Source organism: Monodelphis domestica, chromosome 2 (assembly GCF_027887165.1).
Source record: "Monodelphis domestica isolate mMonDom1 chromosome 2, mMonDom1.pri, whole genome shotgun sequence".
Lineage (NCBI taxonomy): Eukaryota > Metazoa > Chordata > Mammalia > Didelphimorphia > Didelphidae > Monodelphis > Monodelphis domestica.
Window position 1 is genome coordinate 133,889,244 of NC_077228.1, and position 18,788 is coordinate 133,908,031.

Below are 18,788 nucleotides of genomic sequence, written 5' to 3' on the forward strand. Positions count from 1 at the left end.
AGGAAGTGATGTATGTTGGGTTGGGGGCTTTGGGAAGAACCCTATCCAGGCCTTTTGTACAATGGGGATCCAGAATTAATGATAGGCAGCATAAACTAAAAGGGAAGGAAAACTGGTCCTGTTTTCTACCATAGTGACTGACCAGGTACACTATCCACCATATTCAGGTGGGTGGAGGACAAATTAATTGGCTGTTGTCCTTATTGGATAGCCTGCTAACAATTGATAGCTCTGTTGACTAATGACAAGAGAGATAAGTAAGCCCTTTGGCAAATGCCTCTTCTCTCTGCTGACTCAACATAAGAGAGTAGTCCCAGAGTAAAATGGGAACTGTTGCTTTGGAAATGGCTAAGCAGCTGTGTTGCTTAATGTCCTCCTTGATACCTTATATGCAAATAAGGCTGGAAGGCAGAAAGAGCGAAAATTCCCAACTAGGTCCCAGGGGCTCTCATATAGGGTGATGTTTCCCAAAACTCTACCACCATGTGGTTATATCCCCAGATATAATGAGCTGAGGTCCCCTTGATGTTCTTGTTCAGAGATTATAGACTAGAGGATGAATTGACCTGCATCTCCAGTTTGGAAACAAGGCCACCCTCTACTCATTAAGACAGAGCGCAGTGTTCAGGTGGTAGCTGAAATAACAAATTACCTGAATTGGTTTCCCTTCTAGTTATTTATAGGGTAAGAATTCCCTTCCGTGAGAATTTACCTTCAGACTTGGCAAGCGCTGATACACTCACTATTTCAACATTCCTGGCATGAAGTCAAAAGGAAGCACACACACACACACACTTTCCCCTGATTGCCCACCGCTCTCTTCTAAGACATCAAAACATCTTTATCTTAGAGCAAGGAAGCCATATTTGATTACTGTTAATAGCACTATGGTAGTCCCACAGTATCTCCAGCTAATATCAGATTCCCTTAACATGCTCCACCTTTTCTAAGGAACTATCTACATTGTCAATCTTTCGACAGCACTGAAATCTCTCATTTCCCAAACATATCTTCCCTTCCTATAAACCAAAAAAGCCTAAAGGGGCTCCTAGGGTGCACTTTATTAGGGGAAAAAAACATGAACCATTTTTGCATATTTTTCTTTATTTCTCTTTTCACCAACCCATTCATTGATTTAGATTTGAGATACTTTGGTTTGAGGTGATGGGGAAGAGAGGAGGAAGCAGAGAGATAAAAAAGAAAGAGAGAGATGGTTCCTGAGTCACTTGTATAAAACAATTTGAGGATTTAAAATGCAACTTTTTTAAAAGGTTATGTTTTATAACAGGGACTAAGGCATGAACAGTAGGATTAGTTTTATATAGAAAAATATGTTAAGTTTGAGCCCACTTTCCCCAGAGAATAAGTTGAGATAAAGGAATTGGTGTACCCGAAGGTGTTGAGGAGAAATGTTCTATTCTTGCTATATGTTAGAAGTAAACATCATAACATATGTATAGCCCAGGTCAAAGTAAAAGGGGAGGGAAGGGAGAGAGGGGATAATTTGGATCATATAACTTCAGAAAACTTATGTGGAATTTTTTTGTTACATATAATTGGTAAAATAAAATATCTTTATAATAGAAAAGAAGTAAATATTCTTGTGTAAAAATTAATTGATGTTAAATGGTTAAATGGAACCTGAAACCAAGTGAGGGTGCATAGGGATAATATAACCAGTGGTGGCTCAAGCCAATGGTGGCAGAGAAGACATCACCCAAAACCCTCCAAAATGTCCTATTCTAAGGACATTCTGGGGGATGGAGGGGGAAGGGGAAAGGGAATATGTAGCAACATGGCTCTAGGATAGTGGGTCAAAATGAACTTGCTATGGTAAAAACAGATTAATTTGATGATTTGAGTCTGGAATTTGAGTGAAGTGAGATGAAGGAAAAGAGTGGAAGGAGGCTTCCAGACTAGGAGCTTCAGAGGCATCCAAGATGTTGGCTCAGACTAGCACACAACACAGCCACTATGAAAAGAAGAGAAAGAAGAGTTAAACCCTTACCATTTATACCAGCGTATTCAAAGAAGCACTTTAATAAACAGACATAAACTGAGTATCCATCAGTTGGAGAATGGCTGAACTATGGTGTGTGAATGGCTTGGAGTAATCTTGTGCCATAAGAAATGACAATTATAAGGGATTCAAAGAAGACTGATATAGACAGATATAGTAAGCAGAAACAAGAGAAAAATGTACACAATCATCAAAAGAACCACCATGAAAAAAACATTCATTGGCAACTGACAACTCATGCAAGAGAACAAATGATGAAACATTTTGTTTCTTCTCAATACAGAGGTAGGAGTCTATAGGGCAGTGATGGTGAGCCAATGGCACATGTGCCAAAGATGGCATGCATAGTGCTTTCTGTGAGCATACATGCTGCCCTCCCCTACCCACACCAGAGTTCTTGACTAGAGTTCATGACTAGAAAGGCAGAGGGACTTGGGCAAAGTTGTTCCTTCCTCCTCTCCACCACGGCTGATGACATTTTTTCACATCTCCTGCCCCTCTGCCCGGTTGCCCAATGGGAACATACAGCAGGTAAAATGAACAGCTCACAGGTGGCAGAGCTGGATGGGGAGCAGAGCATTCAGGCCACTCCCCTACCCCTCTCTACACTCACTAAGGACATTCCTTACTTCACCTGCTCCTCTTCCCAACAACTCAATGGGAGCACTTCCTCCCTCCCCTGTGTGAGGTAAGGGAGGTAGGGGGCAGGGTGCACCTGGCACTCAGAGATTGGCAGGGGGGGAAGGAGGGCACAGAGCATAGCACCCAGTGTCTAAAAGGTTCACCATGACTACTATAGGAACAGAAGGCTGCACTAGTGGTCTCCCTGACCATTGGTTCTGCTTAACTGTTTTCCTTTGTTACACAGATGGGCATCTCAGGCAGGAACTGTAGTGTAAATGTTAAAAATATCAATTAACAATGTTATTTTTTTTTTAAATGAGGCCACTACAACCAAGGGCAGATGACATGATTTTTTTGGAAAGAGATAGTTCCCTACTACAAATGTACATGAGCTTTTTACATATCCTCTGCCTATGTGGTTTATTGCTCAGTGAATGATAAGAAACTAACAGCTCCTTCAATAATGTATGGCTAAAGCCATAAACTCACAAAAATGAGTCTTGGACATATAGTAGGTCTACACCAATTGAGATCTCCTAAACTATTTTAAAAATTAAGATATAGGATGCCTAGAAAATCCCAAAGCTATCTCTCCATCAATTTTCTTGACATTATCAAAAAGGAATTCTTTAAGACACAGTTCAATAAGTGGATGGTAATATTCCTGTTAATGAAGTGCAGAAACTGAGGCAAATTGAGTGATGTAATTTATTCTAGATCCTTTGATGTGATTACCCATAAAACCGAGTTGCTAGTCTCTCTGTCTCTACATTAACTATTCAATTCAATTAGAAGCTTCCATGGAGAAGGGTTAATGCTCCCTTCTGTAGGGTCTGGATAATCAATACATTTCAATGCCTCCTATCATAACTTCACACCTAGAAAATGTTCATGGGCTCCCCAGATTGGCACTTTAATTTTTTTCCCAGGCAGAACACTAAACTCATTATATTTTACATGGTCTGATTTGTTTATTTTCATCTTGTCAAAAGACTTTGGTTTAGGTCCTTGTTCTACCATTTAGTTTAAACTGTATGACTAGACAGATCATTCCACTTTCTGAGTCTCTGTTTCCTCATCTGTGAAATGGAGACAGCTCTTGTATTACCTATAAGACCCAGCTATGGTGAAAAAAGCATTTAGTGAATCTTCAAGTGTTATATAAATGTAACCTACTAGAATTATTAGCTGTCTTATTTATGTGTCTAAATATCTTTTATATATGCCCTGTCTGCCTGCCAAAGTATTAGGCATTATTTTTTTAATCAAACATTTACAAATCCTTGTTAATTTAAAAAATATGGAGTGGCAATGTTTAGGGTTCTCCCTCTTTTTCTCTTCACATTTTTAAAGACTTTATTTTACAGAACCTTCTTTAGAGTATATCTCTACTCTATCACTTATAGGACATTTTACCCAGGAGATGGAAGACCAGTACATATTCCTGAAGGCAAAACGTATATGCTTTATGCTGACCCAAAACGTATATAGTTTTATGCTGATAAAACTAAAGAATCAACCACCCTTTAACCAACTGGGAAAGTACCTAGAAGCTATTTCAGGAGGTGTCTACTTAATTTTAATGCCAATGCTGGTGACCACAATGCTGCATGTCCTATAAATGGCTTAGAATTTGGGGTGTAGCCTTTGCTTAAAATACATGTAATTTAAATATTTTTACAAAAGAAGTGAACTCTAGCCTTGTCCATCCCACCCATACCAAAATGTGCATCTTTGACTTCTGGAATTGAGATAAGGATGAAGAAGAAACAGTGTTGGATTTATACCATCCCTTTTCATCTAGGCATTTCAAAGTACTATTGGCAAGCGGAGTCCTGCCAATCTAATCCCATTTACCTCTGCCAGAGAGAGGTGGACAGTGCCACTGTGGTCCTTGTCCAAGAGACTGAATATTTCTAAAGAGTCAAAGAAAGAATGCAATTAGACATCTAGTGATAAGCCTTAGACCACCCACACCTCTGCTGTCATCCTCCTTTCCTCATCCCACAATCAAAGGCTTTTCTAATCTTGATCCAAGGGCAAATCTAGCCTTCTTCTTTGTGAATAGTTCTGTGGGCTTGAAAGTTTTTCCTGCATCCTCCTCTGATCAATTCTACATAATCAAAGCCAACAATCTAGGGTGTGGATTATCTGGTCCCTCTGCTCCTTTCTTTCTGACTGCCTGCCTTTTGACCATCTCACTGATTTCCATCCCACCTTCATAAAGCAACCAGTGGAAGCAAAGGTCCACCTGACACTTATGGGATTCCCTGATCCCTGAAATCTAGCCTCACTTTTGTGACTTACTACCTAATTGATGTTGACCAATTCAGGTGAGCTTCTGGGTCTTGGGTATCTCATTTGTAAAACTGAAACAAGGGACCAGATAATCTCTTAAGGCCCCTTCCAATTCTAGATCCTATGAAAAACCTGGATGACCTTTCTAGTGGCTTTCAGGAAGTCATAAACATGTCTGAGATACCTATAAGCTCCAAGAGAGAAGATATCATAGGAACTAGAACTGGGTGACCTTGATGGCCATCTGGTCCAAACCTCTCATTTTACAGATGAGATAATATTTCTCACAAGCATTTAACACTGTGCCTAGAACATAGTAGGTACTCTATCAATGTTTTTAAAGAGATAAGGAAAGTAACTAAACTTCTCTATAGAGGAGAAATAATTCAGTGAAGTAACACAGATAGGTGGCAATATTCAATGGATCTTCATCTATGTAGCTATCATCCAGAATATTTAATTCAGGGATATACATAGATAGAGAGATTCATATATATGTATACATCTATATTCCTTTATACACACATATGTGCATTTATCAATATACAGGTATATATATGGCCTCAGGAAATATCCGTTGAATAAATGAATGATCATTCCAACACTTCTCCTGAAGGAAAAAGCAGTCACAGGACCTCAGTCTACAAAAAAGTATCTGCCCAACTTGTTCTATACTTTGCCCTTTCTGCCTATGCTTTCTCCCCAACTTGTGGGAAATTTTCATGGTTGTATTTGACATTTAAGTCCCACAAAGGAAGTGGCAGGTACCACCTTAGGACCCTGCCTCCATAAATGGGGAGTGGGACAAGGAAAAGGGGAAACTCACTGAATAGACTCTCGAGACGCATCATGCAGGCAATGAAGCTGTCAAAGTGAATGTTGAGAGAGCTGCCCCCATAGCGCACAGCAATTGCCTGCTGTACCTGGTTGTTCAAGGTGAAACCTGGAGGAACAGAATGGAAAGGGTTTGGGGAAATGGCTGCATCTTTTCTTTGCCCAGAAGAGACACTATACACCCTCTTTGGGACTGGGAGTGGATGAGGAAGGAGGACTACAGAGAAGTTTTACTATAGTTTTGCATAAATCATTTTAATCCTATTTAGATTGTTCTAGTTTCATTGTTTGTTCCATATGTATGTATATATGTTTCTGTTTATGTATATGATGCATTTTATTTATAATATATATATGCATATGTACATTATATGTATATATTTATATATACTTATATAAAACTATTTCTTTGGCTTTTTTAAATAAATAAATAAATTCATAAATCAGATGACCAATTGGTCCTTCCTTGGCTCCCCTCCAGTTGATGCTACATGTGTCTGATTGATTGATTTTTAGTGATTTTGGACAGGGTCCACTTATCCAATATCCATTCCTATGAATGCTAGTTGCCATTGCCGTGTGGTTCAAATAAGACATTATCATGAAACAGAATACTCCAGAAGGCCAAGTGTGTCAAAGAAATTCATCCCTTCCCCCTCCTGAGTAGTGTGACCTGTCCATAAGCATTCCAGACATAACATAATTGCACCAGATTTTGCATCCATGAACGTGCTATAAGTGAACAAAAGTGAGGGGGAGGTCTTTACTGGGGCTTCTTGCTTGGAATGGACTCGGGAGCGAAGCAGGCAGGTGAAGGGGAAAGAGGAAGGGACTGGCAGGCCAGGCAACATGTGGTCAGGTTACTTATAGGAATGATGAGATTTAAACTGATCGTCTACCCTTTCTAATAAACTTTATAAAATATATATCTGGGTAGAAACATTATTCCAATTCTTACAGAAGAAAAATGGATGGCTATTAATCAATCAATCAATCACCAAATATTTATTGAGAGCCTACTATGTTCTAGCCACTATGCTAGGCTTTGGGGGATACACATACACCCTCTGTCCTCAAGGAGTTTACATTCTAGTTCATGTGAGATGATATGTACATATTCATATATATGTATATATATAATAAACATAACATTGATGCAAAATGATTGGGACAGAAGAGAGAGGAACTAGCAGCTGGGAAGGCCTTAAGGCTGAGAATTTAGACAAAACCTACAGACTAAAGTCCAGAAGATCTTGAGTTCAAACCTATTCATGATCAAAACTTCCAGAAAGAGGTCTGGATTCATCATTGTGTGCTATCTCATTTTTCATCTGAGTATTTTTTTAATATCCACATACTAAAAGTAAAGGTAAGGAGTGATGAAAAGACAACTGTCAGGCATCCTTTCCAGGTTTATTGTACAACAGAACCCTAGGGAATATGGGGAAACTACCAGAATTACTAATACCTCTCCCCCAGATAAGAGTCCAAGTTCTTAGAAAAACTTAAAGTAACACACCATATAGGAATTAGTAGCATGCTTTGCAGAGAGTAGGTGCTCAATAAATATATGTTGATTTTTTTTTGGGGGGGGGGACCAGATACATAATTTCACTTATATAAAAGATCAGCATTAGTTATGAAACTATCAATAATCATAATCACATTATATTTGTTTCTCAATTTTAAACTTGAAAATTTGGATCTTAAGGCCTTGTCCAGAGGTCAGATCCCCACCTGCTTTCTTGAAAGCCATTCTCATCTCATGGGCATTGATGGTCCCTGAGTGGTTAATATCCACTTCCTGGTAGATCTCCTGAAACAGAAAAGATATGCCAAGCAAAAAAATAATTCCTCATGAATCTTTCAGGAGTTCATGCTCTCCCCTACCCATCCTGATTTACTGCCAGGGTAAAGCTCTGCACTCTCTTCCCAGAAGGGTTAAGAACAGAGTCAAGTGTTTATCCAGAATACCAGAGTAAGACAGTCACTGTTGCTCTAAGATGGTGGGTGCTTTGATTTAGGGAGTTGGTATTTGGGTGTCTAATTTTTCTCAAGTTTCCTCCTTATCTTGTCTTTAGCTATAACATAAACAAGCATTGTGGTGATAACTGGAGAATTGAGAAACTAATTAACACAGGGATGACTATTCAGGATGCAGAGTTAGAATTGGGAAAGGGAAAAAGTTTGAAGGAGATAAAAAAGAATTCAATGGATAGTTACCAAATATTTCTGAATCTTCAGCCATAATATCTTGAGTTCTGCAAGTCCCAAAGTGCCTGTTCCATGATTCTGAACATGTCAAGTTAAGACAATATATAAACAATAACAGTTAATAATAAAGTTTATGCCCTACAATTTGGGGTTTTTTTCCCAATCTGAATGAATCATCCTATCAGGTGTCAGCTTTAGATCAATCTCTTATATAAATCTTCTAAATTTGCCTCAAGATAAGTATGGTGTCACCTTAGTATTGCCAAGTAAATCAGAATTCTGGAGATGAATGCCTGCTTTTTGGACAAAAAATCCCCCAAGAATTTCTTTCCTTGAACCCCAAGAAATTTTTCCTGAACCTGTGATGGATAAGGTCTTAGTGACTGACAAGCTAGCCCCTTCTACCCTTTGGCATTCTTTGGAAAGAAAGCTGACCTGTGGAGCTTGAAGAAGGAAAGCTGTGAATAGACCTGAAAAGCAGGAAATAGAGTAGTCATGGGAGCCAATGAGAGGAAGTTACAGAGAGAAGTAATTTCTTGTTCTTCAGTCATGTCCTATTCTTTGTGAGTCCATGGACTATAACTATCCATGGGATTTTTTTTTTTGGCAAGAATCCTGAAGTGATTTGTCATTTTCTTCTTCAATGGATCCAGCAGATCCTTTGGTCAGACAATCATAGGTTAAGGGACTTGCCCAAGATCACAGAGCTAGGACTTCTTTAATGTGGGATTTGCATCCAGGTGCATCATTCTATCCATTTAGTCACTTAGTTATTTCCTAGGCATACAGAGGTTGAGTGACTTGCCCAAAGTCACATAGCTAGAAAGTATCTGAGGCTGAGTTTGAATTAACCACTGAGCCATAGGTGCCTTTTGAGGGAAGTAGTACAGTGAGATTATCATTAAGGATTAGCGCTATGTGGGCAGATAATGCATTAGACATGTCAGGATAGATGCTGTGTCTGAGTTCTAGTCTCCAAACCCACCCACCCCCATATCAGTGATTTTTCTTTTCCCTTACTCTTAGACTCCCTTGCATCCTTCTCTGGAGAGACTGTGAGCGTGAAGTCTTTTTTTCAAAGGAACCAGAAAAATCTTTTTCTCATAAATTTGTTACATTTCTTTGTTTAAATGTTTACTTTGCTTCTTAAGCAGGCAATTGAGATAAATACTTAACCATAAGTATTGCTAATGTGATTGTACTTATTGTGAATGCACCAGATGGGGGTCTGCATCCTGGGGGGGGGAGGGAGAAGGAAAGGAATAGAGATTTTGAAGCAGCAATGGTTTTTGCTAAAAATGCATTGGCTAGGAGCTCAGAGCTGAAAAAGAGAATTATTGATTCGTTTTCACAACTTCAAGGACAGAGAAAGAATACTTATGCCAGATCCCTTTAGGCAATGAATGAGTCAGCAATCACTGGGCATCTGTGACTCCCTGGGCTAGTACTAAGATGGGTTTCTGTTACTGCTTTCCCCAGGCTTAGTTCAAAAAGAAAATCCCTCCCAGACAGGAAGAGCCTAGGGAGTAACTAAAGAGAAAGTCTGGTCCAAGGGAAAGGTAGAGCATCCTGGGGAAAAAAAGTATGTGAGGGAGGTGAGGTATAAGAGTGACTGACAGCCATACCAGCATAGTACCAGTTATTGATGCTACATCACTGCTAGACATCTGATGTTATTATATCTCTACCTAGAACTGGAAGTAGTCAGGAAGCCTTCTCCAAGCTCTCTTAATTCTAGTGCCTGCCTTTTGTCAATTATTTCCTATTTATTCCATACATAGCTTGCTTTGTATATATTTGTTTGCATGTTATCTTCCCCATTAGATTGTAAGCTCCTTGAGTACCAGGACTGTCTTCTGCCTCTTTTCATATCCTTTTGTATGAGCTTGGCACATAGTGAGCTCCTAATAAATATTTACTAATTGACTAATTATGAATACCCACCCTGTTATAATGTGCATGTACACATATATATCTTCATTAAGGTGTGGTAGGAGTAAGAGCTAAGGGGGAACAAATTATAATGAGTAAGAAAGATTCTACAAAGAGTATAGGATTTAAAACTTGAAGGGAACTTAAGGTCATTTTGTCCAATTCCCTCTGAGGCCCAAAGAGATAGTGATGCCCTTGGTCATAGTAACTAGCAGAATCGGAATTTGAATTCAGGTCTTCTGATTCCAAATCCAACATTCTATCTGTATTGCTAGTCTGTCTCCCAGATCTGAGAAGACCCAGCAACATCTCAAAGTCTGAAACAACCTAAAAGACCTCTACAGTAAGATCTAAAATTAAACAACTCCAACAAAATTTTTGGCAGCAATGCCAATATGGAGGAAGGTCATCAATTCTCATGAGGTTCAAAAGCTTGACAGCAGTGGTCTACTTATGCTCTGTAAATATATGAAACTGCTAATTCTCAACAGTATGATTATCTGTCTGACAATTACGAAAGATGCCAATGAAGTCCCCACAAGGATAGGGACTGAAAAATGTTTGTGGGCTTGGTGTAGTGGCACATTCCTCTGGCTCCTGCTATTAGAGAGGCTGCAGCTGGTGGATCTCTGGAGCTCATGAGTTCTTGGCTGCAATGAGCTAAGCCAATCAGGTGTCCATGTTTGGCACCAATATGGTAGACCCCTGGGATTGGGGAAGCACCAGGCTGCCTAAAGAGAGGTGAACCAGCCCAGATTGGAAAATAAAGCAGATCAAAATTTCTATGTCAGTCAGCAGTGGGATAAGACCCATGAGTGGCTCCCAGCTTAGGTAAAATCGGGAGACCCAGTCTCTGGAAAGGAAAAAAAAAAGTTTGTGTGTTTTTACAACTTCTCTTGGTGGTAGGTGCTGAGCCAATCCTTGATATCTTGTAAACTGCTGCCTAAACAGCTTAATGGGGAACACTTAAGGAATGAGAACACCTGTAAGATAGGGGATGACAACATCACAGCAGCTCTTATGGAGCAAGGAGACAGATGCAAATGCCAATGTGAAGAGCGAGTAGTTGCTGCTTAATGTTTTTCTACCAGACAATCCTTAAAAGGAATCTACACCGTCAGGCCTGACTTGATGAGAATGACTCAATGATCAAGGAGCTATTTGTAGCAAAGCAAGGAAAACACTGTCAACACCCTTTAGATTCTCACAATGTAAAAAATTAAGTGAAGAAGAATGGGAGAGGGAAGAGGAGGTAGATAGCTCAGTGGATTGTGAGCCATGCCTAGAGACAGAAGGTCCTGGGTTCAAATATGACCTCAGATACTTCCTAGATATGTGACCTGGACAAGTCACTTACCCCCCATTGCCTAGTCCTTTTCATTCTTCTACCTTGAAACCAAAACAGAATATTGATTCTAAGATTGAAAGTAAGGGTTTTTAATTTTTAAAAGAAGCATAAGGGTCCATGGATGGATAGGCATGAAAGTTGAAGACATCTAGGACCATGCCAATGAGCTCCATGATAAACTTTAGGAAGAGGGCATTCATGACTCTTAGTCTTCTTAGCCAAGGACAGCGCCTTTTATTTATGTGTGTGTGTGAGAGTATGCACATATGCACACACATTCTCACTTTCCAAAAGAGCATTCTTCCTGACATTCTTTTTTTTTCTTCTTTAAACCCTTACCTTCTGTTTTAGAATCAATTCTGTGTTTTGATTCCAATACAGAAGAGCAGTAAAAGCTAGGCAATGGGGGCTAAGTGACTCGCCCAGGGTCACACAGCTAGGAAATGTCTGAGGCCAAATTCAAATCCAGGACCTCTCATCTCTAGGCCTGGCTCTCTATCCACTGAGCCACCTAGCTGCCCCCCCCCCCCCCGCCCCACCATGATTTTCTAATAACACCTAATAGAGTGCTCTAATAATACATGGCAAGTTAATCTTATTCAATCAATTAACAAGCATTTATCATTAAGTCCCAACTAAAATCCTACTTCTACAGGAAGCCTTCCCCAACTTCTCTTAATTCTAGTGTCTTCCTTCTGTCAATTCTTTCCTGTTTCTATTTGTTTGTATGTCTTTCCCATTTGCTTGTGAGTCCTTGAGGGCAGGGATTATCTTTTGCCTCTTTTTATGTTTCCTGTGCTTGGCTCATAGTGCCTGGCACATAATGGGTTTCTAATAAATATTGAATAATTGATTTTGAATACCTACCCTGTTACAGGCACTGTCCTAGGTGCTGAAGCTACCATTAAGGCACTTCCATTTTCATTGAGCTGTTAACTAAAGATCTGTTTCCAACTATATGAAGCCATCAAAAAGGTTACCACAGGGTCTAAAAGAGAGAACACTGAAAGAAAAAAGCCAGAGTTCTAATACTAGTTTACCTTCTCTCTAAACAGTGATACTAAGACAGAAGGGAAAAGGCTAGACAATCTGGGTTAATTGACTTGCCCAGGGTCACACAGATGTTTCTGAAATCGGATTTTGAACCCAGGTCTTTCAGCCTCCACATGTGGCATTCTATTCACTGTGCTACTTAGCTTCCCCAGGAGTTTACATTCTAATGGAGGTATTAACACATATAGAGAAAGTGCTATCTAGGGAAGAATGTTTTGGTTTGAAAAGACAAAGGAATGATGTGTAGAGCTTTACAGAGAAAAGTTTTAGGGGAATAGATTAACATGCCATTACTGTAGCAATGGCAGTATTAATTTCATTTTGGCTCTGGGCAGATCAGTATATTGTAAAGTATTTGGAATCAGGAAGATCTGAGTTCAAATACACACTAATTGCGTGACTCTGGGCAAGTCACTTAACCTCTACCTGCCTCAGTATCCTCACCAGGAAAATGAAGTTTATAAAACCACCTATAGTTTCTAATAAGCAAGTTTGACAGAAAAGGACACCCAGAAAAAAGACATCAAACCCCTGGGGTCTCTTAGGCATGATCCTTTAGCAACAATAGTATTGCAACTTTCAGCTTGTACTTAAAACTTTCTATCTTCAGCCTAAGTTTGTACTTATCCACAACCTACATTAAACTTTAGCTATGATTTCAAAAGGCAAAAAAGATTGTGTCCACAACAGAGTATGGTAGCTTTGCCACTCACACATGCTATGACCTTGGGCAGATTGTTCACTCTTCCATAGCTCCCTTTTTCCTAGTTGCAGAATTAAGAAGCTGAACTCAAAGATTTCAAAGGTCCCTTCCTGTTCTCAAATTCTGTAATGCTCCAGCTGCCCCAATCCGGGGACCATCCTTGGAATTTAATTATCCCTTCAGAGGTTAGCCCTTCTCTGGATCCAAAATTGTCAGGTACACGCCTCTTAGCTGATCCAAATCCCTAGCTCAAGGTAAAGGAGGGGCTCTGGAATATCTGAAGTCCCTTATCTCGCGCAACATACCAAAGAGCCCTGTACCCTGAGACCCAACATGCTGACTAAGCCCTCGTTTAGAACATGAAGGCAGCCAGGCTGGCAGGCAGGTAGACACAGGGACTTGCCTCTGCTGTCAGACTTGAAGGCTTGCTTGCCTGTTGTGCTCCCCAGTGTGAGTCAGCTCTGTTGAATACCAATTACAGTGGAGAAGCTGATGGTAATGAGAGTGTGCACCTCTGCCTGCTGAGTGCTTGCTGGAGGGAAGCACAGACTGGATGCTGCAGCCTCCATCCCATGGTAAACAATTCCAAGCTTGAGTCCCCTTCTGATGTTATTCAGTGTGTTAGACATACTATATAGTTCAGGCCCTGTATATGTGCCTGCTGAAGTTCTTAGGGGCTGGTTCTGCAGACAGTCCAGTGATGATTCCTGCAGAGGTAGCCAACAAAAGGGTTCTAGAACTGTGATGGAACTAATTATTGATTTTCCTGGGATATGAGAGTTGGGGGGAAATGAAGAATCAATTTCATCCTCGTCTTCCTTCAGCAACTGGCTAATTCCTGAAATTCTGCCTCTATAATTTCATTCCCTTTAACTGAAAACCTTGATCCCTTTTCAAATGAAAATACTCCTGGCAGGGGGTATAATACATTAATCTATGATCATTCATTTTTATCTTCATGTGAATTAAATATCTGATGGCAGCTTTACAAGAAAAAAGCTTTCTCCACAAGACAGACTTCACCTGCTTCACAACTTCGGGGTTCAGAGGATCCAAAAAGTCAGACAGAGGTCAAAGGCTATGGAAAACAGAGTGAGCATAGTATTGTAGAAATGGTACCTGAGAGGGATTTGAAACCCAGCTTTAATATTTACTACCTGTGTGACCTTGGGGGAAAATCACTTCATTTCTCTTAGGTGTATTCTTCATCCAGAAAACTAGGAAGCTGATCTCTGAGATCCTTTCCAGCTCTAGATTCTTTACTCCTACAAATCAAGAGAAAGTGACTCTGTCTGAAAGGATACATCCAAAAGGCCAATCATTTCTCTGCAGGTATTGATGTTGAATCCATCAGATTTCACGTCTGTTCCTAAATGTTTGAATAAAAAGAAGGAAAGTTTCAGAGGCACTTGAAGGCAGAGAAAATGATGTCCCTGGCAGAATGCCATAAAATGCATCAGCCCAGAGTTCTTAGGAATCTCTGGCAGGAAAAGTAGACCCATGTGACTGGTTCACTGGCAATCTGCCCTTTAATATTATCTGCTCTCAACTCAAGAACCACATCTGCTTCATGACATTTGCTAAATGTCATGGATGTCCTGAAGAGCACCCACTATTCCCAGCCTTACTTGCCACTCTCCTTCCTCACACCAGGAGCAGACCAAAGACCCACGATCTTATTTGTTTTCTCTCTAGACCTTCCTTCCTTAGAAAGGGAGGCCAACAGATCTAGACAAAAGGGTAGAAACAGATGTCTTAAGACAGAAGTACTTGATCCACTGTCATGAGACCCCCAGATACTCTGAAACAGTCAAATTCAGATGTCAGTACTTTCTCCACCATCTCCATCCCTACTGAATGACTCTAGTTATCATAGACAGCCCAGTATTCTATACATTATCCATACTAGACTGGTGGGCTGAGTAAATGCCTTTTACCGTCACAAGGGATCTGTTCTTCTAAAAATATATTTTTGTCATTATATAGCAATCATAAATAGAGGGGAAAGTTTCTCCTCCACCAGATTCAACCATCTCTCATTACAAAGATAAAACAGTTCAAAAACATCCAGTCTAACAACAAACATGGTATTCTTCCCTAGTTGTCATTGGCCCCTATGATATAAGGAAGAAGTTATATTTCATTATTTGTTTCTTGGAACCAATGTTGGGTTTTGTTTTTTTTTTTAATTCATAAGTTCAACTTCCTCTTGGGGATCTTTTCACTTATATTGTCTTTGTATATGTTGCTTTTTTGGTTATGCTCCAAAGTTTCACTCTTGCTGGATTCAAGGAATTGAAAACAGGCTATTCACAAACTTCAAGAATTTGGAGTTGCTAGGAACTCCAAAAGTCATCTAGCTCAATTCTCTTTTTAACTTTGCTGATTCTTGACTATTTACTTCTTTGTTGATTCTTGACTATTTACTTCTATAAATCCCCCCAATAGCCTGCAAGAAATCTTACAGATTTTGATGAACAAGCTGGATATTTTCCTTGAGACTTCTTGACTTTTATGTGAATAACAATGGAGCACTCGGACTGTCTATCAATTATTCCTTATTCCTTTTCTGTGACTCTCACATCTCCTTTTATCATCATACATTCATGGATAACATTCTTTATGCTGCTTTTTCTGTGCAGTTTTCCACTGGTAACATGTTAAATTCTACTCAGGTTGATCACATGCTTCTCTACCATACTTTGAGCGACGTCTCAACTATAATTTTTCCAAGATGATGGTATTCCATGACTCTCAGTGGTACAACATCACAAATACTCAAAGAAACCTGTTGTACCATTAATGGGCATATCCAGTCTAGTGACTTGTGTTGTGAAGTTCTTGTTAATATCTTCCCATAAGTTTGCCACAAATAGTCTACCCAATATATTAGAGTTATCTTCATTTTCTTTTGCTATCAAGAAAAATCTAGTGGATCAAGAGCTATCTAACAGTTATGCCTCTCTTGAACAGCAAAATGGGGCATACATTTATTTGATGACATTTCCTCTTTAGTTCTTTTCTGGAGTTCTTCATTGCTTATTATTACAATCTCTTCTTATCTCTCATACACCTCTCTATTTCCCTCTGAGTGATAAACACATAATTATTTAAATACCAATAGAACTTTGCTATGGTTTGCAGCTACACTAGCAACATGGGTCTGTGTTTCTGGGTGCATAGTATCTATCATACAGTAAATATTTTTGGCTAGTGAATGACTGAGAAGAATTTGGAGCCATTAAAGGAACTTCCCAATCTCCCAAATCCATTGTCCCCTTCCTGTTCAAGTTGGACCCAACTTACTGTCCATTTGCAGAATATGTCCCAGATATAGGTAGGTAGATAGAGAGATAGATGGGTAAACTCTACATCAACTACTATTAATAATCTGAATAGTTGTTCTTTATCCATTTTATTTTCCTTATATAGATGATTAGATCAAACTTTTTGAATGGTTATGGATTTGGGGGTGGGGAAAGAGTTATGTAATATTTCAAAGATTCCTGCAACCACAATATCATCCTGAAACAGGGGTATCTGGAGCACTTTCAATATCTATTGGAAATCCCTCTTCAACATGGATCTCCACATACATGAAGAATACCTTTTGGGATCATATGCCACCCTCCTTTATGTTTCACCTAATAAGAATGATTAGAAAGTTGTTGAGCAAAGTTATCTTGTTCGATTTTTTCAAGAAATCTTGCTAAATTGGGAAGTATGTGTGCAAAACACCTTGCTGAAGAAGAGCCCATCAGGCATCATTTTCCTTTATCAAATCAAATGCTTTTTATGGTTCAACAATAAACTTGGTAGGATTGTTCTTTCTCTATATCTTGCCAGATGGTTTTGTGATGGTAAAGCATTCTATTATGGAATATTACTTGCTAAAGTTTGCTTATTCCCTATGAATTCCCTCCTCGAGGATAACCTTGATATATATATATATATATATATATGTGTGTGTGTGTATATATATATATATTATTCTCATAAATATTTTCTATAAAAGGGAGGCAGGCACATAGGGTGGTATTTTTTTATTTCTCATTAACTTTTTACTTATAGTAAAAATATCCAAGATTTTTTTTACACCTTTAGGTATCTTCCCCTCCTTTGGGTACTTCATAAATTGATCTCTCAATGCCCTCACAATTGTGTAACCTCCAGCTAGGTACACATAGTCTAATCCAGTTACTTTTAGTATATTTGTTCTCTTTATGTGCCATTTCCCTGTATTTAATGAGCACTCCAGGAACAGTGAAGTTAGGGGCTAAATGCTATGGCTCTACTTCCCTTAATAGCCAAAAGACTTGGTTGTAAAAATCTTTGCAGATCATTTCCATCCACCTTCTGCTGTTCTCCTTTCATTTTTATCTTTAAATGCCTTCAGGGTGATTATTTAATTGGGACTCTAACCAAGCTTTCTTTCCATTGATTTCCCCCATATACTTCTTTTCTGTTTTATGAAGCAATATTGCTCATAACCTTCCTCTATCCTTCACCATAAGATTTTTCAAAAGCATTTGTATTCTAAACTAGTCAATGCCCTTGGCTACCATATCTTTTCACTCTGGCAAATAAATCAAATGTTTGCTAGTGAAAGTATTTTTAGGCTTTTTAAAATTCTCCTTACAGTAATAAATTGATATCAGGCTAATCTTTTGTCTAAAATTATTGTAATCAGTGTCTATATCCTTTCTTCTGTCAATATTCTATTTATTATTATCAATCATTTTAACACTCTTGCTTTCTGTCATAGTATCAATTCTAAGATTCTAAGAAGAGAGGCAAAGGCTAAGTAATTAGGGTTCAGTGACTTGCCTAAGTCCACACAGCTAGGAAGCGTCTGAGGCCAGATTTGAATACAGGCCCTCCTGACTCAAGGCCTAGAACTCAATCCACTGCCTGCCATCAATAACTTTTTTAATAAATTGAGGTAGTATTAATTACCTGTTACCTTTCCCTCTTTTTATTTTTTTCTTCTAACTTTGTAGAAATTTTAACCTTTGCTCTAAAGCAGTGGTAGTTGGACTCTTCATGTAATATGATGATAACAGATTCAGGAATTACTTGTACATCAGTAATGAGTCATTGCACATCTACTAAAATATATTTATTTTCTTTTTTTTTGTAATATTACTCAGCATTTACTATTTCCAGAGCCTTTCAATTCTCTTCTCTAAGAAAGTATTTATAATATATAAGCATGAGACTATTATGTTGTTTATGTCTTTGGTTTCTCTCATTGCTTATTTTTGATCCATGTTTTCCATTATATTTTTCACCATCCTCCCCTAAGCCTACCTTCACATGAAAGTTACCAAGGATCAAATTATATACTGACTAATTTGGAAGATCTCATCAAGTTCTCCATAAAATTTTTCTAACTCTTTATCTTCTCCAACAGATGTTAGTGCATAAGCCACAATTATTCTCATGGATTTTTTCCAAATATTTATTCTAAGCACCATGATATGAGATTACTGAATATCCCATGAAGTGATCTTTCTTGTTGTCTTTGGCTGTATTATAAATCCAATTCTGCCAAGTCCTTTATTCGCCTCTCCAAAGAGAATCTGTGAGACAACCTTACATTTAGCTGAAACTTCTGCCTTCTGGTTTCACTCATAGCAAGACTGTCAGGATGAAACAATTTAGTTCTGATACTAGTATGATCACTCTTTGGACATCAGGTAAGGATCCTATATTTAAAGAATCAGTATCTTAATTAATTTTATGAATGGTCAGAAAATTGT

General features: G+C 38.8%; 1 protein-coding gene across 1 annotated transcript in view; it reads right to left on the reverse strand.

Moving 5' to 3' along the window:
* Positions 1-1,096: 1,096 nt before the first annotated feature.
* Positions 1,097-18,788, reverse strand: part of CAPN8 (calpain 8) — a 134,124-nt gene continuing 116,432 nt past the window's right edge. The window contains exons 16-21 of the mRNA XM_001367739.4: positions 14,331-14,395; positions 8,000-8,068; positions 7,514-7,592; positions 5,769-5,885; positions 4,502-4,560; positions 1,097-1,972 (exon numbers count right to left, since the gene is read on the reverse strand). Of these exons, the coding sequence (XP_001367776.2) occupies positions 1,949-1,972; positions 4,502-4,560; positions 5,769-5,885; positions 7,514-7,592; positions 8,000-8,068; positions 14,331-14,395 (413 nt within the window). The 3' untranslated portion in view covers positions 1,097-1,948. The remainder of the gene's footprint in view (positions 1,973-4,501; positions 4,561-5,768; positions 5,886-7,513; positions 7,593-7,999; positions 8,069-14,330; positions 14,396-18,788) is intronic.